At 42.7% G+C, this 26,188-nt stretch overlaps 1 protein-coding gene across 2 annotated transcripts in view; it reads left to right on the top strand.

The window, feature by feature from the left end:
* Positions 1–26,188, top strand: part of WWTR1 (WW domain containing transcription regulator 1) — a 123,803-nt gene that overhangs the window by 84,983 nt on the left and 12,632 nt on the right. For both annotated transcript variants that reach the window (XM_072958961.1, XM_072958960.1), the window contains exon 4: positions 14,882–15,084. In XM_072958961.1, the coding sequence (XP_072815062.1) occupies positions 14,882–15,084 (203 nt within the window). The remainder of the gene's footprint in view (positions 1–14,881; positions 15,085–26,188) is intronic.

Below are 26,188 nucleotides of genomic sequence, written 5' to 3'. Positions count from 1 at the left end.
TTTTTTTTTTTAAATATGTTATCTTTTATTTGGGAATAATGTAAAACTTACAGAAGAGTCTCACGGATAGTACAAGCAATGCCCACGTGCTCTTTGCCCAGATTTGCCTTTGTTAATTCTTTACGATTTGCCTCACTTGGTTATCTCTTTCTCTGTATGAAGATGTATCTCTTTTCTTTCTTTCTTTCTTTTTTTTCCTAAACTCTTCAGGAGTAAGTTGGAGACATCATGCCCTCTTACCCCTGAATGCTTCAGATTGTGTTTTCTAAAAGGACATATTCTGACATAAGCACAGTGCAGGCACCCTTTGTGTTGCTGTGCTCTTTATTGCTCTTCGAAGACATGCTTTTTTTTTTTACAAATTGATGGTTTGTGGCAATCTTGTGTCACACCAACCTGTCAGTGCATTTCCCCAACAGCATTTGTTCTCTCTGCGTCACAAATTGGTAATTCTCCCAGTAGTTCAAACTTTTTCATTATTATCGTATTTGTTATTGTGATCTGTGATCAGTGTACTTTGACTGCTGTCGCAGAAAGATTAAGATTCACTGAAGGCTCAGATGAGAGCGTTTTTTTTTAATAATGAAGTATTTTTATTAAGGTATGTACATTTTTTAAAGACATACTGCTATTACATTTATCTATACATACATATATCTAATATAACCTAATAGACTGCATTATAGTATAAGCATAACGTTTATATGCACTGAGAAACCAAAAATTGCATGTGACTTGCTTTATTGCAGTGGTCTGGACCTGAACCCTCAATATTTCCACGACATGCCTGTATAGTATCAAAATCAGGAAACTTAACATTGATACAATAATGCTGTTTAATCCACAGTCCATATTTAAAATTTCTTCATGTGCTGCAGTAATGTCCTTTACAGCCATTTTGGTTTCTGGTCTAGGATCTGTTGAGGATCATGCATTGCATTTAGTTATCCTGTCTCCTTAATCTCTTTTTATCTGGAATGATTTCTCAGCCATCGTGTTTCTGGACCTTGACATTTTTGAAGAGGATAGGCCATTTATTTTGAAGCTTGATTTTTTAAATGTGGATTTGTCTAGTGTTTCCTCATGGTTTAGATGTAGGTTATACATTTTGTGCAGACGTTCTGCAGAAGTGATGTGTTCTTACTGCATCGTGTCAGGAGACACATGATGTCAGTCTGTCCCAGAACAGGTGATGTGGGAGGAGGCAGAGTTTGCTTGGATCAGCCCGCTCCTCTAGTGAGTGTGTTCTCATTAAGACAGTGCAATGTGAGGAAAATGGTCCACCAGGTCTCTCTGTAAGGTGTGACCTCAGGCCGTGTAAACCCTTCTCCTTCCTTGGGATGATGTGCAAGGATGCTCACCTTAAGCTTCACAGAACACTGTCTAATTCATAAATAGCATGAGATCAGTGTCGCTGTACATACAGAGACTGAGTTTTAAAATGAAACTGATGCTCCTATACATTTGTTCTACTATTGCCTCCTCCAAAACACACAGTTCAAAAGGATACATATAAATAATTCACTTAAGTTGGGGTAGAGAGAGACTGTGGCTGAGAAAATAATAAAGCCAGGGAGAAAAATGCATACTGCAGGCCTCGTGTGGTTGTGGATTTGATTTTGAGACTTGGGGGTCTTGTGCAGAGAGGTGGTACGTTCAGTTATGTAAGTCAATGCATGCATGAGGGAAAGGCCCACCTGGTGTGGAGGAGAAACAAAGTTTTTCCAAGTATAGATGCCTAAGAGGTAATTTTCCTACCAATTCGCTGTATGTGATCTAGACGCTGTGATGAAAGTCTCCCAACTGTGAACACCAGGAGTTTTAGAGAGAGGTTTTCTCTCACCTCCCCAGACACTGGGCGGTGGCATGATCTCAGAGCACCAGCCAGGAATGGCTGCAGACCACACGGCCGCACCACCCACCCAGTTGGACTCAAGGACACAATTTAGAAAATCCCAAGGTGGAGCCTTTTGTTGTTGTATGTGTTGTTTGGTTTTTGTTTTTAAAAACAGAACCCCCTTGGCGTGCCCTCCCAAATGAAATTTAGAGGTGTAGGTGTTGGTTTTACTTTGCTTGGGACCAGAATCTCCTTTTGTAAGTCTATAAAAGCAGAGCTGCTTGGTTTATATGTCCCACCTCTTACCTCCATCCCAAAGCTCATTCCTTTCTTCCCCAAAGATGACTCTGAAACACCTCACAGGGCTGAGAGAACAGCCCAGAGACCTGGGTCCCGAAGTGTGTACCCCCAGAACTTCTCCATCTCTGGATGCCTTCGGAATTTTTTATTTTACCATAGTGTATGAAATACTCTGAGCCCAAAGGGAATTTCTATCACTTTGGAATAGAGGCCAACTACACTGCTCACCACAGCCACGATGCCCCATATGTCCTGGTCCCTGCCCTTCACCCTGTGCCCATCAGCCATGTGGGCCACCCTGTTTTGCTCAAGGACTCCAAGTCCATGGGTCAGGCACCTACCCACCTCAGGACCTTTGCACTTGCTGTCCCTAAGCCTAGAATGTCCCCCACTCTGATTTCTGCACTTCATTCCGATGTCTTTATTTATTTACTTTTATTTATATGTTTTTAGAATTGAAATATAGTTGATTTACAGGGTTTTGTTATTTTCAGACATATAGCATAGTGATTCAGTTATATATGTATATATTCTTTTTCATTGTGGGTTATTACAAGTTATTGAATATAGTTCCCTAGGCTATATAGTAGGTCCTTGTTGTTTATCCATTCAGATGTTTTTAGGTCACACATTACCTCCTCAGAAAGGACTTCCTTCTGTGCCTAAAATAGTTCCACATTTGCTCAAGCCCTTATCACTAGAATTACACTATATAATTGCTGTTGTCTATCTCCCCACTAGACTGTAATCTCCTGAAGGGCCAGGACCTTTGCATCTTGTTCATCTGTATCTCTAGTACCTAGAAACAGTGCCTTGCACCTGCCTGGGGCTTAGCAGGTATTCAGTGAGTGAATATTTAAGTGAACCATAGAACACTGGAAAAAAGAAAATCATCTATAGTCCCACCATCCATACACCACCACTATGAGTATTTTAATGCATTTTTATTTCAAAGGTAATTAACCTTTTGAGGTCACTAGAAATTCTGTAAGATCCAGGGGTACAGTCCTCAAAATGCATAAAAGCGATGCGGAGGGTATAGCTCAAGTGGCAGAGTGTATGCTTAGCTTGCATGAGGTCCTGGGTTCCATCCCCAGTACTTTCTCTAAAAATAAATAAACAGACAAATAAATATAACTTTTAAAAATAAATTACTTCCTCCCCCCCCCAAAAATAAGTTTAAAAATGAAAAAATAAAAAAATGTTTAAATGCATATAAGCACACATTTCCCAAATCTGACACAATCTCATCAGATTTATTATTCCCTGCCACCCTTGGTTAAATTCTTCTTTTACTGAGTACCGCTGTCCCGATGCAAAACACCCACATTAGATTACTGTATTATCTCTGCTAATTTGATTGCTGTAGAATGGCTCTTTAATGTATTTCTGTGATTCCTTGTGAAGCTGATCATTTTTCCACGTTTGATTACTAAATGTGGGTTCTCTTTCATAAATCGTTCAAGTCCTCTGACTGTCTCTTGGAGTGTCCGTTGTATGAGTGCTTTAAATAACGAAAATGTTTATTAAAATGGCATGTAACAAAAAGAAAACAGATTAAGAGCTTGCGGCCCACACGGGCAACGTCTTCCCACGTCTTGTGGACACAGCTGTGGATTCATTTTCCGGTCTTGAGCTTGGGTTGCCACACTGTGAACCTGGAGTAGTTTTAAAATCATTCAGGAAAGCTCACCAATAAAAAGCTACAATAAACTCTCTCCTGACTAATGAAAATAAATGCATGAATCAGAGTTTCCATTTCCTGCTGGGATAAAAGTCTACCTATTGTCTGAAGATAATAAAACAAGAAGAGTTTTGGTTTTGCTGCTGCGGCCAGGCCATGGAGTTAATAAATTCAAAGACACAAAGATGACTTTGTGAAGCAGCACAGCGAAGCACCCAATTCCCTCTTTTTTCCGAGTTGGGTCATTTTCTGCCTAAATTCACTGGCTTCATAGATGTGCTTCCTGCCTGGCCACTTTTGATAAATCTTGAGATATCCCAGAAATCAGATGGAATCTGAGCAGCACAGTTTGGTGCTGCTTTAGTTGAAGGAAATATGATTTCTTTACAGCACAAGGATCCGAAAGAAATGAACATGTCAGAAAGATGTGATTTTTTTTTCCTAATGTGTTCTAGATATATTAAAATGATGAAGATGGATGTTTAAATCCTTTAAATGCCAGTAAAATATACATCGTAGGTAATGCATTTGCTAGGAAAACATAAAAAACCAGTGTTGCGGACATTTCCATCTTTCTACCTAGAAGATCAGGGTTGCCTGGGTGCTTGCACCCTGCTTTGTTGATGAGATTACTGTTGGGCAGACAGGAGAGCAAGTAGGAAAATCATTTGCTGGTGCAAAACATTCAGGGTTTCCTGTGATATAAATGCAGCTGGGGTTACAAGTCTAAAACCAGAAGAGCCTGGAGCATCTGGAAAACCTAAGGCTCACTTGTCAAGTTTTGGGGGCACCTGGAAGTGATTTCAAGGTCTGAAGCCAGGAAAGTGTGGCCGGAGCACACGGACCCCAGATCTCTGTGCCGTATCAACTGAGCTGGACAAGAAGTGTCCTTATAATTACTCTCACCCAGAATTGAAATAAAGGACTCAGTGTGAAGTTGGGACAGTGCAACTTCTTGGTTTAATACTTTACAGATTTTTGGAACTGAATGCACCCTGCAGTGAAAAGCTGCTTTTTTTTTTTTTTTTTTTTTTTTGCTGACCTTGTTGGACGGCTAATACTGTTTCTGGGAAATAAGAGAAACAAGCGGCTCATTGTTGGCAGGAGCTGAGAGAGACCCAAGAAGGGCGAGAGACGTGTCTGCAGCCCTTTTTTCCCCTTCATTGTATCGTGACGGGGTCCAGGCTGGTCGGTAGCTGGGTTTTCCTTCATACCTCTGTAGACATGTGTTTCCCATCAGACAGGGCTGCAGACACCTGTGTGACACATTGGCCAGTCCACATGAGTTAAGCCGTGTACGGCCCATAAACAGAGGAAAAGACCCGCAGCTACACCCAGACACTCTTGATGCTGAAATATTTTTGAAGCTTCATGTGGCTGGGGCCACACGGATGTCAGAAATGACTCACACCTGTATGTTTTGGCTCCACTCTGTCGCATATCATTACGTCCCCAAAGCCGCTGTGGCCAGAAGGGCTAGTAATGCCCAATGGTGGGACCTGTTTTCATGTAAACCTTCCTGAATTACGGAAAATAACGCTTCAAAGTTGTCTTTTTTTGTTTTTTTGAAGGACTGAAGAAGAAAGCCCTACACCATTTTCTCTAAAACCAGATCACATGATATAGGGTGTCATCATAACATGTGATTTGCGTTGATTTTATAAGGAAAATATTTTATAAGGAATAAAGAAATAATGAGATTATTTTAGAAGGAAATAATGAGATTAGTCTACGTTATTCATGAAATAGGGAAAAGGAAACACTTCTCATCCTTGTCACCAGATTTAACTCAGTAAATATTTTTCGACTGCAGGACAGGGAGAGCCAGGATTAGTGGTCAGCGCAGCCGACGCCGGCCAGCCGTGCATCCAGCACATTCCCTGGGCTTCCTGGGTTTGTCCCTGTCTATGCTTGTGATTTGTGCTGAGTCACTGAACCTTCCAAGTTTCTTCATCTCAAAAATGAGTGAATTGGCCTAAGTCATTGGTTTTAAATTGTGTCCCAAGGCTCCACGCCAGGGTTTCAGGGGTTTGTGAGCAGAAGCTAAGCTTTAGTTAGTATCCAGTCTCCAAGAGCTGTTTCTGTTCCACATATTTTAAAACTTTGTTCAATATTTTGACACAAGAGTTGGGAAACGCCTGTAGGGAAAGCAGAATGAAAGCCAGACCGAGAGAATTGAGAGAAGACAGTCGAAGGGGCTGCCCTATGTGCTCAGTGACCCATGGACACCAGCACAGGCCCCAGGGTGCTGTGAATGACCCCTCCCCGCACTTGTGGGTTGTCTGTGTTTCATGCCACATATCAGGCTCTGGTGAAAGATCCTGCTGCTAAAGAAAAGATGGAGAACCCTGGTCGAAATGGACTAAGCCCCTTCCAGCCTGAACTTCTATAGTGATGCTTCATAGTAGGGTAAATACACAGCCGCAGCTGTGATGAGGGTGGTGGGGTGTGTAAACCACTGACAATAAAACAGAAGGATGCAGGGGTCTTGAACAGGGAATATGCTCTGGAAGTAAAGAGAACACAGCAGCAAAAATCAAGTATTCATTAAATATTCACTTTTAAGATTATGGGAGTAATGGTTAAAACGCATCCTCAAGAGGAAGAGAGTTGTCTGTGTGTTGGGAGATGAGGGATTTCCAGTTCGTTCTGATTTTTCTTCTTTATTTTGCTTCTTAAAAAAAAAAGTCTATGATGATGATCTTATATATTAAAATGATATTTTACTACCAATTTTTGACCCATAAACCCTGAAGCTTAACTCAGGGAGAATGTATTTTGTGTCTACTATGTGCATCAGCAAGTCAAATCAGATTTGAAATGCGCTAAATTATTTTGTTCTTGTTCTATGTTTAGAAGGAAGATCCATATCGTTGGGGTTGGATCCAAAGGGCTGGGGGAGACTTGGCTCCTTCTCAGGTCTTATTTATAAAGAGCACACATCCAGCCTTCAGGAAGGTGAGCGTTCAGATCACAGGAAGAGAACAGTTCGGTGTTTCTTAAAAGAGCTTCTGTTCAGTGTGTATGGCTTAACCCAGAATCTGGGTTGCAAACTAAACCAAGTGCATGTTTACGAATGATGCAATGCAATGTCATAAATAGTGCTTGATTTCCTTAAAAAGTTACAGCATAAGTGCAGGAGTAATATTCTTTCTCCAATTATCAAGTAGTATGGGTGCAAAAGGACAACCAGTAGTTCTAGTTATCACCCCTGGTTATAACTAGTTATCACCCCTGGAGGACAGGCATGCTGAGAGCTCATCTGGACAGCCTGGCTGTGGTTCTGATTACCAGAGGTTATTTAATACTGGCTCTGGTTCTCTCCGTGAGGGAACTCATTAGGGTGGAAATAGGAAACGTGGGTTCTGCTGCCATGACTTAGGTCTGGGGTCGTGGACGGTCACAGGCTTAGGGTGATCAGCCACCCCGTTTGCCCGGGTCTCTCCCAGATCTAGCCCTCAAAGTCCCGTGTCCCAGGAAACCTCTGAGTTAAACCAGGACGGTTGGCCACCCTCTGTGACGGGCCTCTTTCAGCATTTGTGGAGAGGAGACAGAGAACGGACTGATCAGTAAGCCTCCAGCTGTATCCGTCTGTGATGCGGGGGTGCTTGCCTTGCCCTCATGGGTGTTTAGGTCTCTAGAAGGTGTTTCTGATGAAATTTATATAAATGTATTAGTCCAGACATCAAACCGAGTTAAACACCTGTTCCATCTGGAGGGAAGAAGTTTCCCACACACCAGATCAAGTGAATTACCCAAGGTATGTCTTCGAATGTTGCATATTCCCCTATTTTGAGCAAACTGCAACCAGATTTTCAAAACAAATCAGCCTCTTCAAAGGTCTTCCTCTCAGGGGATGATACTAGATGGATTCTTTGGAACACTTAATGTTGTTTTATCATAGAAGCTGGTAAAGAAAAAAAAACCAAGCTAAACTAAAAGAGAGGTTATTTTTAATACATAGAACTGAATTGACAAGATTCTGCTTATCACCTGTGAAAACTGATGTACAAGTTAAACATCTTTGAGATTTTCCTGTTAAATCACCATGTGCTTATGGAGAATTTCAGCAGATATCCTGGCAGTCTTTATGACCCTTGCTTTCCCTGTGTTTTGTTTTGGTGTGTTCTTCTGTTACTTTACGTCTTGAACAGCAGTGGGTAATTCTAGGCACATGAAACCACTTCAGCATCCACAGGCTGCCTGTTTCCTTCTCTGACTCCATGTCCTGCTTAGCTACTTAGTTGACTTTTAAGAGCTTAGCACATAATAGGAACTTTTTAAATGTTAATTCATTTTCAATTCGATTCATAATTGAATACTGCCAAGACATCTGCTGAGATGCAACGGACCAGCATTTCCTAGTATTTCTTCCTCAGGAGAATACTAGTCTTCCAAGTTTGAGAAGGGCTGCATTTTATATCTCCCTCTTGGAGAGTCTCACTGTCTGTTAGTGTATTAAAGGCTCTGGGAAATCGTGCAATAAAATAAATTCTTTTAACTTTGTTTAACTCAATATTTCCCAGTCTTAATGGACCATGGAACACCAGAAGCAGCTATTACAATATTTTAAAATTTTAGCTTAATATCTATTTGCTTCCATGGAACATACCTAGACTGTTTTCTTTTGAATATTTATCCATTTTTATATACTGTATAACATTTATTCATTTTTATATACCCTATAAAAACTAATTAATAGTGAGTATTGAAGAGATAGTGCCCGGCACACTTCTTGGTATTTATTGCTACACACACACACACGGCACATATACACACATTACACACCCACATATACATGTATATATATTTTTTGAACTGTTTTAGATTTACAGAAAAATTGAAGAGTCCCCCAAACGTCTTGTTGTATTAATACCTTACACTGTATGCTATACCCATTATCATAAATGAACCCATATCGATACATTATTAATAACACACACCCATGCTTGATCCCGATTTCCTTAGTGTTTCACCTAATGTCCTTTTCTGTTCCAGGGTGCCCTGCAGAAGACCTCAGTACCTTTACTTGTCATGTCTCCTTAAGCTCTTCTTGGCTGTGGTGGTTTCTGAGACGTTCCTTGTGTTTGATGCCCTGGATAGTTGGGAGGCTGAGGAATTTTGTAGGATTCTCTTCTACTGGAATTTGTCTGATGTTCTTCTCTGACAGGGATGATGGGTCTTAGGGAGGAAGATCACAGAGGTGAAGTGCCATTTGTGTCATCTCCACGGTGACTTACCCCTGTTGATGCTGACTTTGATCACTGGGCTGGTGTACGAGATTCCTCCCCTGTGAAGCTCCTCCCCGCCGCCCCATCCAGTGCTCTTCTCTGTGGGAGGAGACACTATGTACCATCCACGTTTCAGGAGTGGGGATTTCCTCCCTCCCCTTGAGGACAGTGTATCTACGTTAAATTATTTGAAATTTATCTGTACAGATCTGTCTCTTCTCCTGCCATTTATTTTTTATTCAACCATTTGTTTGTATGAGTGTGGACTCATGGATGTTATACGTTGCTTAAACTAATGAATCATAGTCAGCAGCATGTGAAGCTTTCTCCTTTATTGGCAGAGGAGAAGCACGTTTGGGGGAGGGGTCCTGGCGTGCTTGGGGAGGCCCGCCTCACTCATCACATGGAATTGTGCCTCTGACATGCTGAGAAAACTGCATATTTTGCGAAGTTCAACTCAAAGAGCCAGGCATAGAGATACCTCAGCAGAGAAGTTTGTTGTCAAGAGGAGAATGGAGGCTGAGAATACGACAAGAAGTGCATCACTAGCAACATGTATTCCTCTCTGCCCTTTCCAGACTCACGTGTGCATCGGGGAGAAGGATTTGAAAGGAATAACTAATTTCTGTGTCTTTCTAGGGCTTAGGTGTGGCTTCGAGCCATTGGCATGCTGGTTGTCCTTTCCATAATCTGCTCAGAGCCAGCCCCATGCAGGCCCGAGACGGGTTTTGTAGTTAAGCTTAATCTTAGGGTTTTGTTTTCTTCATTTGGCATGTTGTGTGTGTGTGTGTGTGTAACCAAAGTCTATTTTAGAAACGAAGGAAGCAAGCCCAGGACACAGAAAATAAAGCCACTGAACCTCTCCGAGGCCAGAAAGACGTTTGTCAAACATTCCAGGAGGCCCGCTGAGCAGCCTGATTCCCTGGCCTCCCTCCTCGTCTGCCGCTCCTGGCTCGGGGAAGCTGCCAAAGCACTTTGTCTAGGAGCTTTCGCTCTCTGTTCCTGGTGCTGCAAAAGGCAAAAGTTCAGGAGTGAAGCCTCTACCTTTTCCACATCTGCTTCTTATACAACAAGTGATGCGCAGGCTGAGAACCGAGTCCAGGGACCTTCCTGGCCCCGAGCCTACCTGTGGGGCTTATGTGACCGAGTGTGTTGCTGGAACAGGTCAGAGGGAGCCTCAGTGTCCGGGCAGCATTAACCACAGGGTCATGGGCAGTCACCGCCTCTGCCACACCCCATTCCCAGGTTGACTGTTAACTTCACCAAGGACACCATCATTAAATCAAAAGAGTGTTCGTATCTCAGACGCTGAGGAGTTGGTCTTTCTTGGTGTCTTCTTTATATTGAATAATAGAAGGGAAACGTTTCTGGTCACACATCTGCAGAGCGTGGGTATGCAGATTTCCAAACACAGAAGAGAAAGCCAATGACTGAAGAAGGGGAAAAAAAGAAAAAGGAAAGGAGAAGAAAACAATGAAAAAAATAAACATGAATTTAAATGTAAATTCTGGCTCTCTTGGAAGGAAAAAAAGAGAAGTCTCTGCCTTAGTTTTGATGCATTCCTGCTTCAATGAAGAAATCTTCTGTTTGGGTTATTCCTTTCTGTGGGGACTGGCGAAAGTCAAGAACTGACGAGGTCTTTAGCCTTTCTGAGACATTTAATGGCTGTCTGCCCTTAACTAGTTTGGTCTGGATACTGCATTTGAGATACTCTGCTTTTTTTTTTTTTTTAACTGAACTATTCTCTCCCTAAAACGTTCTGGAATATTATCCCGAGGAGTTTTCTGTTTTTTGCAAGTTGAGATGTGTTCCCTCCTTGTGCTCTCCTGAGGATCTCCTCTCTGTTTCTCTCTGTCTCTGGCCTCCTCTGCCCCTTTATCTCTGAGTAGCGACAAAAGCAGTGATTTTGCAGAACTTCAACCATCAGTGAAGTTCATGAGACTCACCCTATAGAAGGGCCAATGACAGTTTGAGATAAAACAGCTAGAGGAGGCAGAGGCAGGTGTGGTCACGGGCACCTGGAGTGAGTCAGGAAACGGGGCTTCTAGGCTCTGGACGTTTTATGCCCCCGACCAAATTCACTGTTGGTCTGGGTGTCGGTTCCTCACCTCCACAAGGAGGAGGAGTTACACCAGGTAGGCTCTGAACTTTAACAATCTTCACTATATTCTACACCTTATTCGTTGTTTTTCAAATAATTTTGGAGTTAATTCTTTTCACTTCACCAAGAAAATGCTGAGTTTGATGCCTACATGGCCATGTTTTCCTTTTATATTTTTATGTTTTACATCAATAACAAATGCTGAGAGAAAACCTTCAAACGGTCCGGAAGAGGAAAAGGAAGATCTCCTCCCACCCCTGACACCCCGTTTCCTCTTCAGAGGCACCCACTGTTAGAAGTTCCTTGTGTACTTTTCTAGAGAGATTTGTTGTACATGTGTATGTATAATAATGTGCACCCCCACCCCAGCTTTTCCAATTACAAATAGTAGCATGCTAAGACAGAGACTTCTGTTCCTTGGATATTTTCCCCCCTTTCCGAACGTTGTTTCTTAGCGGTTGTTCCATATAAGCACCTACAGGGCTTCTCTGTTCTTTGAAATAGTTACGCAGAATTCCTCTGAATGAAGGAACCATGATCTCTGATTGGTGCATGCTGTTTTCGGTCTTTTGCTGTTATAGACGACACTGCGGTGAATATTCCCATACAGACGTCTCTGTTGGCGTGTGTGCTTTACTTTGAAAACAAAGCCATTGTCTGCGTCCTACTCTTTTCCAGTCTCTACAGTTAATAGTGGGAGATGGTTAGTCTGAGTTTAGTCTCCATGGTCAAATCTAAATTAAGTGGAAGAAAGCAGCATGGTCCCCATTCCCTGCTATGGACGGTCTACTTAAGGGCTGCTGGTGGTGTAAAAACCAGCAAGGGGGTGGTTTTGGAAGAGATCTTCTCCGAGTCTGAAACTCTCCCTGATAAGGATGCAGCCCTCTATAAAACGTGCCGAGCGGTATCTGGACGATGGGTGGAATTGAGCCAACAGAGCCCCTGTGAGCAAACAGACAGGGCTGTCTTCCCAAGGCATGGAAGACGGTCCCCATCCAATTAATTTTTCATGTCAGTAAGTTCCAGACCTGAGTCAATTTTAATACTTTTCAAAGCATCTGAGTTATAAAAATTAACAGAGTTAATAACCTCTGAAATGTTAACAGAAATAATCAACATCCAAGTCTCTTTTTCCTAACCTGGGGATTTCTGGTATTGGAAATACTCAATTTACACATTTGTCTCATGGATACAATTGGGTTTGTTGTTGTTGGTGGTGGTGGTTGGGTTTGGTTTGGTTTGGTTTAGTCTGTAGTAGTTACATCAGAAAAATAGGAGCATACTTTTCAGAAGGTTCAGAAACAACTGTGTCTGGAAATAATCACTATTCATCCATCTAAGCTTCCTTCTCGTGGCCTGAAAGAGGTCTTCTGAACTAAACCCTCCTGGATATCTGGACTTTGTCTTACTTGGATCTGTATTTAAGAGAACTTTTTCCGTGTGACACAGCGTGTGCTCAGTCCCTGACCTCCCACCCAGGCCTTCAGCAGAGCTTGTAATTATCCTCTAACAAGCTGTGGAAATGAAATACTTACGTTATTATTTTGGCATCCGTCATGACTGCTTTTTTCCTGCTCTCAAACTGAGAACATAAGGAATGCCCAGCTGGTTTCATTCCTTTACTGAGCTGCCCCGAGCGCCAGGGCTGGTGCTGGGAGATGAGAGTTCTTGGAGGTGGGCCTGACTCAGGAAGAGAAGCCCAAACTGGACAGAAAACTCCGGGATCTTACTTTCCCCTTGACTAGCCTGTTACTGAGCTGAGTTGTCAACCTGTCCAAACCCTCCTTGCACCCTTCCTGATTGTCACCTTTGCAACCGTTGGGCCAGGGCCCTGTTTTGAGGGCCGGCTGTTCGAGTGGCACTTCCTTGTGCTTGACCGAAGGCTAACTGTGCAGAGAGGGCTGCTCTCAGCTTCTGCAAATGTCCCTGTCTTTCAGGGTCAGGCGGGGCGGAGGGCGGCCAAGGACAGTTCAAAGGACAGGTGGGCGGCCTGCCAGGTGCTTCAGCTTTGGCCCTGGTCCACCTGTTTCTAACCTCACCTCCCTGGGCTTCACATGATAAAAACTCTCCAAGAATCCTGACAAAGCCTGACATTCTCATGTTCCACGGCCAAGTGAAGAAACCCACTCATTCCTTCACATCTTCCTTCTGAAAGCCTGTTGGTTCCTATGAGGGCAGGAGCTATTTATCCAGCTACAGGCCCAGTGCCTGGCACACAGTGGGGAGGCAATAAAGATTTGAGGGAGTTATAAATACATTCTGAAAAAGAGTATTTTTATCCCACCTCTACTCCCATCCAGAGCATGCTCCTGTCATGGAATAAATTCTTCCTTAAGGAAACCAATTCTTCTACAGAAAATCTTCCGTGTTGGTACTGTCTTTTGAGTGTGTGTGTGTGGGAGGGGGTTCTACACATTCACTTAATTCATAGTTGATTAGGCTACTTTAAAATTTATTTGGGGGGGAGGGTACAGCTCAGTGGTAGAGCACATGCTTAGCATGCACGACGTCCTGGGTTCAGTCTCCAGTGCCTCCATTAAAAAAAACAAAACAAAACCTAATAATAAATCAGTAGACCTAATGCCTTCTACCCCCAACAACAATAAAAAAATAATTTGTTTAAGAAAATTTAGTTATAACATGTTTCCACATAATGTCCATAGCAAACCGAAGATCTAAAGTATTTAACTTTGAACTTTAAGTAAAATATGCTAATAATTTTACCTTTTAAAGGTAGTGATACCAAACATGGCAAAAATTGAGAGTTTCTTGCTCAGAAATGAAGTAAGTGTATAAAATTGCACATTGTTGCCCTGGGCCTTAACCTAAGAGCCAATAGACTGATAAATCATGGTTTTCTGTATTACAAGGTAATACCCAGCGAGAAGTTAAGCAAGTTTAACTGGTAGACTGTTTTGAGAAAAACCAGCACTTTTTAAGATGCATATTTTGTGGAAATGTCAATTATAAACTATATTAAAGGATTTAAACTTTTTTTTCTAGAGTGAGGTACGACTGCATGTTAAAATTTTAAATGTTGGGAAATGCAGAAATATAGAATATCCATAAAAAGTTTAAAATGCTTCTAGTGGCTTTATCCAATCACAAATATGGTTAGCATTTAATATAATTTCTTTCTCAGTAATTACTCTCACTGAACGATTGTCTATTTACTCACATATCACTATAAATAAATTCTTGGGGGCACCCTTTTTTAACACAGCTTTGATGGGGACCTGCTTTTGTGTACGTCCCTGATCTAAGTGCAGTGTTTTACGTGTTGTTTGTCAATTCACTCATCCATCCTAGGTGTTATTTTATACCCACCACTTACCAATGATCACCTGCCCTCTTTGGCTCTGCCATAAACATCCAGGTTGTCTGAAGAATTGCACATACACTCAGATGTCCTGGTGACATGATCTCTTATGTTGTGGAATTTACTTGTGACCACTATGTTCTATGAAAGGTTCAAAATGTACTCTAGACACAGGGAAGGTGTGAAATAAGATTTTTAACAAGGTGTAAAAGCTGAGACTGGATGAGTCAAGATCGGCATAAATTGAATTAAGGTAATAATTACTTAAACAGTAATGATTAACAGGAAAGTACTTGAGAAGGAATCTCAGGAATCTATACTCTAAAGCACAGAGCATTCTGACGATCTCTTTTTGATAAGGTGCCGTGGTCCCTGGTCCGTAATCTCCCCATTTGCTTCCCTCCTGCAGTGATGAATCACCAGCACCAGCAGCAGATGGCACCCAGTTCCCTGAGCCAGCAGAACCACCCTGCTCAGAACCCACCAGCCGGGCTCATGAGTCTGCCCAACGCGCTGACCACCCAGCAGCAGCAGCAGCAGAAACTTCGACTTCAGAGGATCCAGATGGAGAGAGAGAGGATTCGAATGCGCCAAGAGGAGCTCATGAGGCAGGTATGGCCTTCAGTGGTACCTGGTGGTGACTTTGTGGCCGTTGGTGCAAGGCTAGTGGGTAGGTAGCTACTTGCCATCAGAGTAAATCTTTGTCTAGAAGCACTGAAGGCCCAAAGCCCTGTCCCACACTTCACGAGCAGGATCTAGTTTCTTTTAGCATCTGCTTGAACTGTGTTGAGAGCCAGACTCATGAGTACAAGGCCTAGCTGTGTCAGCATGGCTGCCTTTGCCTGTCTCTGCTCGTGATTAGGAGGAGAGGAAGAATACATTACAATTATTTATTACTGTGTATTACATTACCCCAGACCTTGGTGACTTAAAACAACAGTCATTTGATTATAGCATGCAGTTTTGCCATCAGGAATTGAGGCGGGGCTCAACTGGACTGTTCTTCTGCTGTACGTGGTATTGACTGAGGTCACTTAATGGTGTTCAGCTGGTGGGGGGGCTGGCCCAGAGGCTCCAAGATGTGTTTACTCAAGTGTGTGGCACCATGACAAGGATTGCTAGAAGACTGGGCTCGGCTGGGACTGAAACCTAGAGCATTTGTCCACGGCAGCTCTAGCATGGCAATCTCAGCTCAGTGGGACAGACTGCATAGCAGCTGGGGTCTCCCCATGAGAATACTCTAAGGGACAGGAATTGGAAGCTGCCAGTGTCTTAGGGCCTGGCTCTGGAAACTGCCACAGAGTCACTTCTTCCATGTTCTTTGTCACAGAGCCACCCCCATACCACTGCTTGCCCCCACCCCCCACCCCCCGTAGAGCAGATAGCAGAGGGGATGTTCCAGGGAAGAAATGACTAAGGATCTGCAGCCATCCTTGATCCGCCATGGAACATGAAAAAAGTTAGAGAAAACTGGGGGAGAATGAGAAAGGAAAATTTCTGCAAATGGACCCTGTTAAAGTGGTCTGCAAAACGGCCTGGCTTTGGTCAGGCACCTTGGTGCCATGTTCCACTCATTCATTTATTCATTCCATCAGTCAGTCAACAGAATGTGTGTCCTCTGTGGGTCAGTCTCCAGGCCACATTTTCAAAAAATGAATCAAAGAGAATCCCTGAAGGAACCCACAATTTTCTCCTTGCTTCAAAGGTTTGTCTTTGCAAGAGCAGAATTCTCTTCTGTGTTGCTATACTAACGTAGCACATGTTTTCAGGTCTCGTTAATTTTGCTGGCTACATTTTTGGGGAGGAAGCCTTCAGTTTATTGTTCTAATTCTTCAGACTTTGCTTTGTAACTCACGTTGAAGCAGGATACATGGGTAGCTTCCTTTTGCTAGTTTAAGGAAATAAGTACTTAATGCTTTCTTGCAGGGGGCTGGGGGAATTAGGATAAACACTGTTTTTTCTTTTAGTTATATCTGATACTTTAAAAAATACGCATTGAGTGCCATGGGTAAATAATGTATTTTTCATCAAATAAATTCTGAGATACAAAGTATCTATACATGTGAAGTTAAAAGAATTCCTTAGACATAGTCTTTGAAAATGAAGGAAATGAGTGTAAACTGTGCTTTGTTGTTCTGTTGAACTATCCTCTAAATTTGAGGAATACAACTTTGTAATACAACCATCGTTGTGCTTTTTACCCGAAGGATTTATGTCTGAACTTTCATGGTTATTTCAGGGTAACAGCTGTTTATACTGTTTTTAGATATACAGTATCCTGTTTCTTAGCAGGAAGTAATTGTATTTTTGTTTTCTGTCTTTGGATAATAATTCTGTTTGGAAAAATTTATCTATCTTATAATATAGAGTAAATTAGACAGTATTACAGTAGCATTTATAAGTTTTCTCTTAGTTTTATATCTAAATGAACGTAAATGAGGTTTTTTTTCCACAAAGCTATAACTATTCTGCAAAAAAATGACTTGTTTCTCAGTAGTGCCTCTTTCTGTGTTTCTCTTTCTCCTGCCCCGCCTCCTTCTTTCCCACAGAAAGTATTTCTGAAAAGGGGTGGAGAAAAGGGCCCCAAATTGTTTCCTTTATTCCAACCATAGGTGCCTTTGAACCAGAATGTTAGTATTGATGGTTCATATTACAGAAATACCAACCAAGTTCCATAAATGCCAATCCCTAGCGGCTGTGGAACTTGGAGCATTTTGCTGCATCATAGCATCAATTCCACTGTATAGAATCTCGAGGAGAAATGTTGCTCAGGTTTGTTCACAGGGGCTCACACAGCTCAGCTTTGACTGTGTGTGTGTGTGTGTATGTGTGTTCGTGTGTAGTTAGAGGAGGAGAAGGAGATGGGATGAATGGCTCTAATGTCTTTTAATTTTTATTACAGAGTACAGAAAAGGTACAGGAGTACCTTTGTCTGAAGAGACTTTCTTTTAATCATGGAAGATTCCCCCCCCCCCCCCCCACTTCCAGAAGCAGCTTGCTCCTCAGGGTCAGAGATGTTTTTTAGGGCCATACAATAAGTGGGGTTGGAGTGTTTGATGACAGTGTTCTGGGGCATTTGCCAAGATGTCTGATTGTTCAGGTGTGGATTATGTGTGTCACCTTAGTGTTTTTTCTTCTTTTGGGTTTTTTTTTAAACTTCTTTCTTTTAGTGATTTGCACTTAAGCCAGGGCAGGGGTAGGGAAATGGACTGGAAGTAAACCTGGTATTTGGCTCACCTTTCAGCACCTGGTAGGAATGGATGTGTAGGGATGGAGGCCATGGTGGCCCCGATGAGGTCTGAAGACTCTCCATCCCATTTGTTCTTTCTGTCCTGCTCCCTGTTCCAGATGGCCAGCCACTGCCTGAATATCCTTTGCTCTCTGGACAATTTGCCATCACCCTGGCCTTCCTCTAGTTTGCAGGAGGGCCCCAACTGTGCAGCCTGTCCTCTCAGAGTCCCTGCCCTGACCTCCCTCTCAAGGGAGAACTTCTGGGAGAGAGGCCCCTTCCTATACTCCATCTCTGTAGCAGGGAGGGAGGTTGGTAAAATTCAACAGGTAGATGAATTTATTCCCTAATTCTTGGGAAATCGTCACCACTCTGGATACTTTTATCACTCTTAGATATGTGGTAAATGTGAAAGCTCCTTATAAGTTATACGCTATGTAAGTATTTGGTTTTATTTCTCCTCCTCCTTCTTTCTGCTTCCATGCCGTTATTCCTCTGGGCATGTGGTCTGATGATGCTGGATGTCGTGCTGCGGAGAAAACAACTCCTCAGTCCTTGTTCCACGATCTGACATCTGCCTCACGATGCCAAGGGCTCAGATGTTAACTCATTAACTCAGATGTTAACAAAACGGACTTGAGGAAGGTCTGATTACAGATCTGAAGGGAACCTCCATTATTTTAGGATACAAAATTATTTTTTTTCATTCCTTCCTTTATCTCCTCATTTGTTTCTGTACCAAATATTTATGTCGTGGGAAGTAATAAAAAGAAAACTGGGGCATGGCTGCTTTCAGATAACTTACATGTTAGCAGAGGGGACAAAAATAATTAAACTGAGTCCAAATAAGTGGTCAGAAGGATAAATTCAAACCATTCCTGACTTCGTCGTGTCCCAGCAGCTGCCATCTCTGGAGTGGAGACCAGATGCACCCGAGCCCAGAGTTCTGTGCAAATGAGCATCAGGTGCTTCCTACTTTCCAGTGGCCCCTGAGGCCAACAAGCTGTTGAAAAGGTAGAGAATCAGAAACGAAGGGCCAGTGAGGTTTGGCCCTCTGAAGTGGGAGAGTTTGGTTAAAAACGGTTGCTACAGTTGACCATCAGCTGCTGTAGCAACAGAGTTGAACTACTTGTAGCCGATAATTGATGTACTACCTCAGATGTGGCCGGTGCTCCAACGGCAGGGGTGCCCCGAGCAAGGGGATCCCAGCCAGGCCTGCAGCACGCAGCCTTGTTAGGAAAGTGGCACTTTCCCTGCTTTCAACAGCTACCACAGGCGTTCTGGGGAGCACGTTTTCGTGAAAGACGTTTTCCACTGTCCCTGATAATGAGAGTTTAATTTTTGCTGAACTTCCCAAAAGGCTGTGAAGCAGTTTCAGGTTTATCTAAGGAATACTGACCCTAGAAAAGAAAGCAGGTCACAGCTGAAAACGTCCTTCCTGGCATCTTCATATTAAAGAAAAAAGGATTAGAATTCAGTTTGTAAAGTTAAAGCAGAAAAGTTCTTAACTTTTTTTATAGATAGTATTATTTTTTTAAATTTATTTTTATTTTTCTTAATGGAGGTGCTGGGGATTGAACCTCATGGGTGCTAAGCATATGCTCTACCATTGAACTATAGCCAGCTCTCTTAACTTTTAAAAATATAATTTATTCATTTATTTTTTCTGCTTGAGATAAAAGAAAGCATTTTGCTAACTGAGAGAATCCAGACTCAAAAAGACTTCATAATGTATGCTTCCGTTTGTATGCCCTTCTGGAAAAGGCAAAACTATAGAGACAGAGAACAGATGAGTGGGGGTGGGGCTGCCTACAAAGGGGGGCACCAGGGAATTTTAGGGGGCAATGGCGCGATTTTGAGTCTTGATTGGGGTGGCTGTTTCACAAATGCATTTTGTATTTGCCAAAACTCAGAACTGTACAGTTTCACAAAGAGTGAATTTGACTGTAGGTAAGTAAAAATAATAAAATTATCACACACATTCATCATAGAAATTGTTTAAAATAATCAAAAATGCAGAAGGACGTAATCATCACTCATCTTCTTACCTAAAGAGAGCAGCTGTGAAGATGCTGGTGATTTCTTCCCGGTCTTTGTATGCATCTGTGTGTATTTTGGTTTTTTTTTTAAACCAAAGGTGGTATATTTTACTACTGTTTGTTATCTCTCTCTCTTTTTTTAATACATTGAGAAGCCATTTATTTACTCTGCATCAGCCGTGAAAGTTGTGCTGTGAGTTTGGACGTATCGCTTCTAAGCTGCCTGGAGTCCTTTCCATTACACGGCTGGGCACATACTGTAAAATACCATGAGCCACACATGCCCACAAGATTATAGAATTTTCTGCTGTTACAGCTTAAAAATCGCACAATATTTGCTCAGTATCATAAAGGGCATGTTTACAGCTTTACCCAATGAAATGGAAAATTTTAGTAACTGGTTAAGGCTTCTCAGCCCGTATTTACCCATTGGAAAGGTCAATTCCTTGACAGGAAAACAGACTCTTGGCTTTATCTGAGGAGAGTATTTCACTGTATTATTCAATTAAATATAAAGCTGGGGGTGGGGTACGTTCTGCCCAAAGAAAGATTTTAACCTCAAGGATTTTTTGTCAGCCCCCAGAGCCTGGGTGTTTTAAGTGGACAAGCCTTCGTTTTCTCTGCATTGTTGAGAAATCATGATTATTCCCAGGCAAACTCAGCACCGCTTTTAGCCCCATCCTTCCTTTAATTGGGGCTCGGTGGACAAGAGAAAGCAACTTGTCAAACAAAAATGCTGACTAAGCCTGGCCTCTGGTTGCCGGGGCAACAGGGACGGGGAGAGGGTTTGGGCGGGAGGCCCCTGGATTCTTTTGGCAGGCCTCACAGAGCTCTGTTCGGCTTGACGGCCACTGCTGGGTCTGGCTGGCCAGCTGGCCGGCCTCTCACAGCCATTCCTGAGCGAGGGCCCCGGGGAGGGACACGCCTGGCTGTGGGCAGCGCTGGTCCAGGGAGGCTCTGAGGTCTGTTTCTTGTCAAGTGAAGAATAGCTATTTAGAGAGGTTATAAAGTGTCATATCACAGCATAAATAGTGGCTGTTTCATAAGTCTTTCCTTCAGCACATGGGGCTATAATTTACTTTTGGAAAAGCATTTCAGAGAATTAGGTTTCGGGCTGACCGGAAACATCACAGGTCGTGTCGTCCACCTAGGATGTGACTCCCTCTGGAGCAGCCTGACTAGTTACTTTCATTCATTTCATTTGTTCAGTATGCTCCCAGCACTGAATACACAGCAGTGAACAAACAGGCTTGGTCCCTACCCTCATGGGGCTCTCATTCTAACTGCTGTAAGCATTTTATTTGCCTACAAGTTCCAGAGATAAGCCATTTTCTTAAAAAAAAAAAAAAAAAAGCCAACTCAAGTCTCTTTAAAAGGATCTTTTTAAAACTTAAAAAAAAATTTTTTTTAATGGAGGTACTGGGGATTGAACCCAGGACCTTGCTCATGCTAAACCACATACTCTACCACTGAGTTATACCTCCACCCTCTAAAAGGACCCTTTTGAAAGATGTTATAAATTGGACACATTTTCTTAAATGAAGAGAAGAGTATCTAAACTATAATATTTTCCTTAATGTGATTCTAAAGGATCACATAAATTTTGGAATAACACAAGATTGTTATATGCATCCTGAATTAAAAGGAGCATCAAACAGACCATGAATAATAATTATGGACTCAACAAATGTCTTCCCCAAAGTGTCAGAGTTTGGACTGTAGTGCCAGTCTGGCAGCTGAGCCTGTGTGATGCGGTATTTCCAAGAGGAAGGCACCAGGAAATGTGACAGTGAATTTCTAGAATCCCTTGGCACAGACTTAAGAAGAAATTTACATTAGAATATTTTGTTTTTCCTATAAAGAAGGTAAATAATTCCGCATCCTGCCTCTGAAGTCCCTCGGGGTTTTGGCAGAGGGAGCAACTTCTCTGCACCAGAATAACTATTTTAATGTTAGGATTTCAAAATATTGTCTTTATTTTTTTCATTTGTTTCTACTCACCCCACCCTTTATAATTAAAACAATCTAGTCTTCCATTTTTGTAGAATCCCTGGCCACACACACTTAAATCAAGCAGAGCACCCTCAGAAGAGGTTATTGTCATTCGTTCCTCCTTGACGTACATTCCCGAGGGTCAGAGTGGCTGGCGGGAGGCACTCCCCCAGCCCAGGACAGACAGGCTGGCAGGATGCTTTCAAGTGCTGTTTACTTTCTCACCTCCTCTGTTGATTTATTCCACAGGCAGGCTGCAGGCCAATGGGGAGCTGGAAGGAAAGGGGGTTTGAAGTTCGAGTCCAGGGACACCTTCCGCTTACAAATCAGGATTTATCTTTCACAGCCCTCGCCCCTCCAGCTATTTTACACACCACCCCTCCCCATCCCCTAGGAGAGGGCGCTTTTTAACCCACATATAATTACTCGTTTCGGGGAGCTAGTTGGAAGACCACCAACTCTGAAAGAGATTCTCAAGGCTTTATTTTGCAACAGTCTTTCCGCCCCCAGCTTGGATATATAGAAAAAAAAATTGTGGTGGAGGAGTGTGGGGGTAGGGTTACCAGGGGCAGCTTTCCTGATCTTTCTGCAACTGGCCTTTAAAATCTGAACTTATAACTTGGCTGGATGTGCTTGCGAGTTCCCAGGACACTAGCTCCACCCATATACATTGAAAAGGATCAGAGAATACGTCCTGTTCAATCTCTTTCCCGATTTTGAGAGGGAACGTGGGATCAGGACAGTTAAACGGGCTATTTCATTAACTCCTCTAACTAGCCTGAAGGAGGGGGGTTGGTATTTCCATTTTACAGCTGGGAAAACAAGCTCAGAGAAATGAAATATCTTGCCCAAGTCCCACAGTCAGTGGGTGAAAAGGTCGGAAATTTGACCAACCTCAACCCTTGGCTTTCCTCTCTCTGCCACTGTGTGGTGGCTGTGAGAACATTCTGGGGCCAGGTCCTGGGAAAGTTGCTTAACCTCTCTGTGCCTCAGTGTCCTCATCTATAAAGTGGGGACATTTGGATTGTCATGAGGATAATGAGGATGAAACGAATAGTATGTTAAAGCATTTAGGACAGTGCTGTACAGGTAGTCAAAGATATTCAAGAATTAGCTAATATCTCTGCCTCCTAAGACACTTAACACTATTATTGAGTAGCTCATTGTCCTGACTGCTTCATTGTGCCAGGTTCTTGATAAATATGCTTTTTAATCTATATGTAACAGCTCAGCAAGATGAATCTTAGAAGTCATTTTTTTTTTCAGATGAACACAACTGTCAAGAAAGATTAACAATTTAGTCCAAGATGTTACAGCTAGGGAGTCGCTGAGCTGGGATTTGAGCTTCCATCATTCTGATTCCAAGGACACTTTTTATCCTGTGCCAACCCCTAGCCATGTCCAGGAGCATTTAAGCCTCAACAACTCCTTGAAAATTCCAGAGGCCAGTAGCCCAGAGATTTGAGACGCACCCCGTTCTACCACTGAACGGGCTACTAACTACAAAGTCTTCCATCATATCTGCCTCCAGTCTGGGATAGAAGGAATCTTCCTTCTTCCATTTGAAGTCCATTAATAGTTTGAGAGCCATGGTGTGCCCCTCACATCTCTTTTTTCCCTTGCTTCTTTGTTGGACATGACATCCTGGCCTCTCCCCATCCTGATGCTTCTGCACTGGTCACTTTTTGTAAAGATTATGACAAAGTGTAGAACAGAGATCTGGGGTGCAGCCTTGCACTTGGAGATTGACTGGAGGCAGGCGGGTCAGTTGGAAGATCTAGAGAAGCAGTGCTGACTATTTGAGTTGGGAAAGAGGCTTGGAGAATGCAGAGATCAGTGAGATGGGCCACACAAGGCTTGGCCTTTCTCCATCGGTTTTTGTTACAGTCTGTCTCCCCCTCTGGAATCCTCGCTGAGGAGGGTACTGTCTGTGCTGTTCATTGCTGTATCCCTGCTGCCGAGAGCCACACCTGGCACCTGGTAGCCTCCATAGTATTTAAAAAAATAAATACAGGTGCAAATGAATGAATTGTTGGGGAAGCTGAGGGAGACAGTTGACTCAGATTTGGAGCTGGGAGGACTGGTGATGGTGTTAGGAGAAAGCTTGAGGTTAGCAGGAAGAGCTGCTTTGGGGCCAGACACGTTTATTTTGGACTTCAGGGCTGGGGGAGGAGAAGGTAGTGGTTTGCTGTGGTTATAGTTGTCAGGGAAGGCATTCTGGAAGAGGTGGTGTAACAGAACTTCTGAGGGTGGGGGAGATTCGGCTTGATGAAGAGGTAACTTGTTTGGGAGGACGGGGTGGGGGGGGCGGAAAGGACACGAGGAAGGCATCTGTGAACAGATTGCTGACCTGGAGCAGAGGTGGGAGTGAGAGACCAAGGAGCTCGGTGTGCCTCCAGCTTAGCATTCATTATCCTGCTGGACGAGGGCTGTGGGGGGTGGGGGTGGGGTAGAGGGCTGGGTGGGAGCACAGGGTTAGGGCAGCTGCGCTGCCAGCTCGGAGTTAGAGGCCTGAGTCATGTCCTCCACCAGCCTTGCTCAGCTGTCCCCGTTTCCATGTCAGTTTGCTTAGTCCAGTGTCCCTATCTTCTGTCTTTGCTTCAGCTGTCTTATTTCCATCAGTCTTGACTGCTGCATCTTGGTCAAACTAAAGTCAGGTGTTGGCCTTTATTTCTGCCCTGCAAGGGCAGATGTCATGTAGCAGCCAAAATCATACTGAGTCTGAGGCTTAATTTTACACCTCAATTTTGCTTTTTTTAAAAAAAAATTAAAATCCTCCACTGTTTGAATGGGGACATGTGAGCGAGGTTAGTCCTTTTATTTCCAAACCTTGAATTTCATACTTTTCTTCTCCAATTTATGAACAGAAATAGGAAAATATTTTCATTCAAAAAGGCTAGACTTTAAAAAAAAATCCTAAATACGGGACTGTTATATTATAAAAACAACTGTGTGAAATGAAACTTCACCATTATCCATTTATATTAAAAATTAATTTTATGTTATACAAAAAGGTTTACAGATCTCTCCTTGACTTAAAAAAAATTTTTTTTCTTACCTTTGCTGATTCATGGTGGATTTCACCTTAGGTTTAATCCTTCCAAGGTGAAGGCTGACCAGGAAGAAGTGTCAGACTACTCAAAGCGGATCAGGTCCACGTGATAGGGTGACTTTTAAGACTGGTTGTTTATTTTCGTTTTTGCTTTTGTTTCCTAGGATTGGAATACATGAGATGATAATAATCATAATACTTAGTTGGCATTTATTAAAAGATCTCTGTGCCAGCACCGTTCTCAGCATCATATACATATTACCTCATATTATCACTGTAGCCGCCCTACTGGGGAGACGCTGTTATTATCCCCACCTTATAGATGAGGAACAGAGAGGTTAAGTAGCCGGCTAGGAGATGGCAAGGTTCAGATCAAGCCTTTGGCCCTGGAATCCCTGCTTCTGATCACTCTGACCTCCTGCTTGTCTTCTGTACTGGGAGCAGGAAAAAAAGTGCAGTGGGATCATTAAATTAGGATGAAGTTTGAGCCTGGCTAGATGGATGTAGGCAGAAGACTGTTACTTTACTCATATTTGTGGTTGAAGATAAGAAATGAATGTTCTTAGCTGATTTTTTCTCTTATTATTAATTATAATTTAAAATGGTTTTTCCATTTGAATTCTGGTAACACTTTTCATTGTTTCATTGGGCAGATATTTATAAGTACCTACTATATACCCGGGTGGTTGTACACAGTGGGGATATAGGAATGACCATGACAAATAAGATCCCTTTCCTCATGGACCTTACATTCTAATGAGAAAGACACTAAATAATAAGTTGCTATGGAGAACATTTAACATAACGTCTAAAGAGATGGCATCTATAGGAAACAGACATCAGTGAGGGAGTGAAGATCTGGGAAGATCTTAGGAGTGTGTTCCAAGCAGAGGAAACAGTTGGAGCAGATGCTGGAAGTGGGAGGAGCAGTGGGGAGGAGTGAGGGAGACAACGGAGGAGACGTGGACAGGCAGGCTTTGTGGGCCACCATGCAGGTGGGCTAGGGAACAGGTGGGTCTAGAGCTGGGGCCACCCAAGAATAATCTTAGAATCATTTCAGAGAAAGCGTTGCCCCCTCGAATAACTTTCTAATTCAGACTGGACTAATTTATATTTCAAAGTTAGTTTCAGGTATAGTCAACACCCTTTCTGTATTCTCTGTCGTTTGTTATTTGGTCAAAAAGATACCGTGAGCCCCCTACCGGCAGAACATAGCATTGCCTCGCAATGCCGTGGGGGTCACGTCCTCAAAGAACGGAGGGAAACCACATCGATGCTGAGGAATGGAGCTTCAGTTATCTTTCATTTGAAACAGAGGGAACAGGAATCTAAATAAAGAAAAAGAAGGCACTAATGAATTCATCTACAAAACAGAAACAGACTCGCAGACATAGTAAACAATCT

Source organism: Vicugna pacos, chromosome 1 (assembly GCF_048564905.1).
Source record: "Vicugna pacos chromosome 1, VicPac4, whole genome shotgun sequence".
In the NCBI taxonomy this organism is placed as follows: domain Eukaryota; kingdom Metazoa; phylum Chordata; class Mammalia; order Artiodactyla; family Camelidae; genus Vicugna; species Vicugna pacos.
Note: the sequence above shows the minus strand (reverse complement) of the source record. Positions and strands in the feature narration are given on the sequence as shown.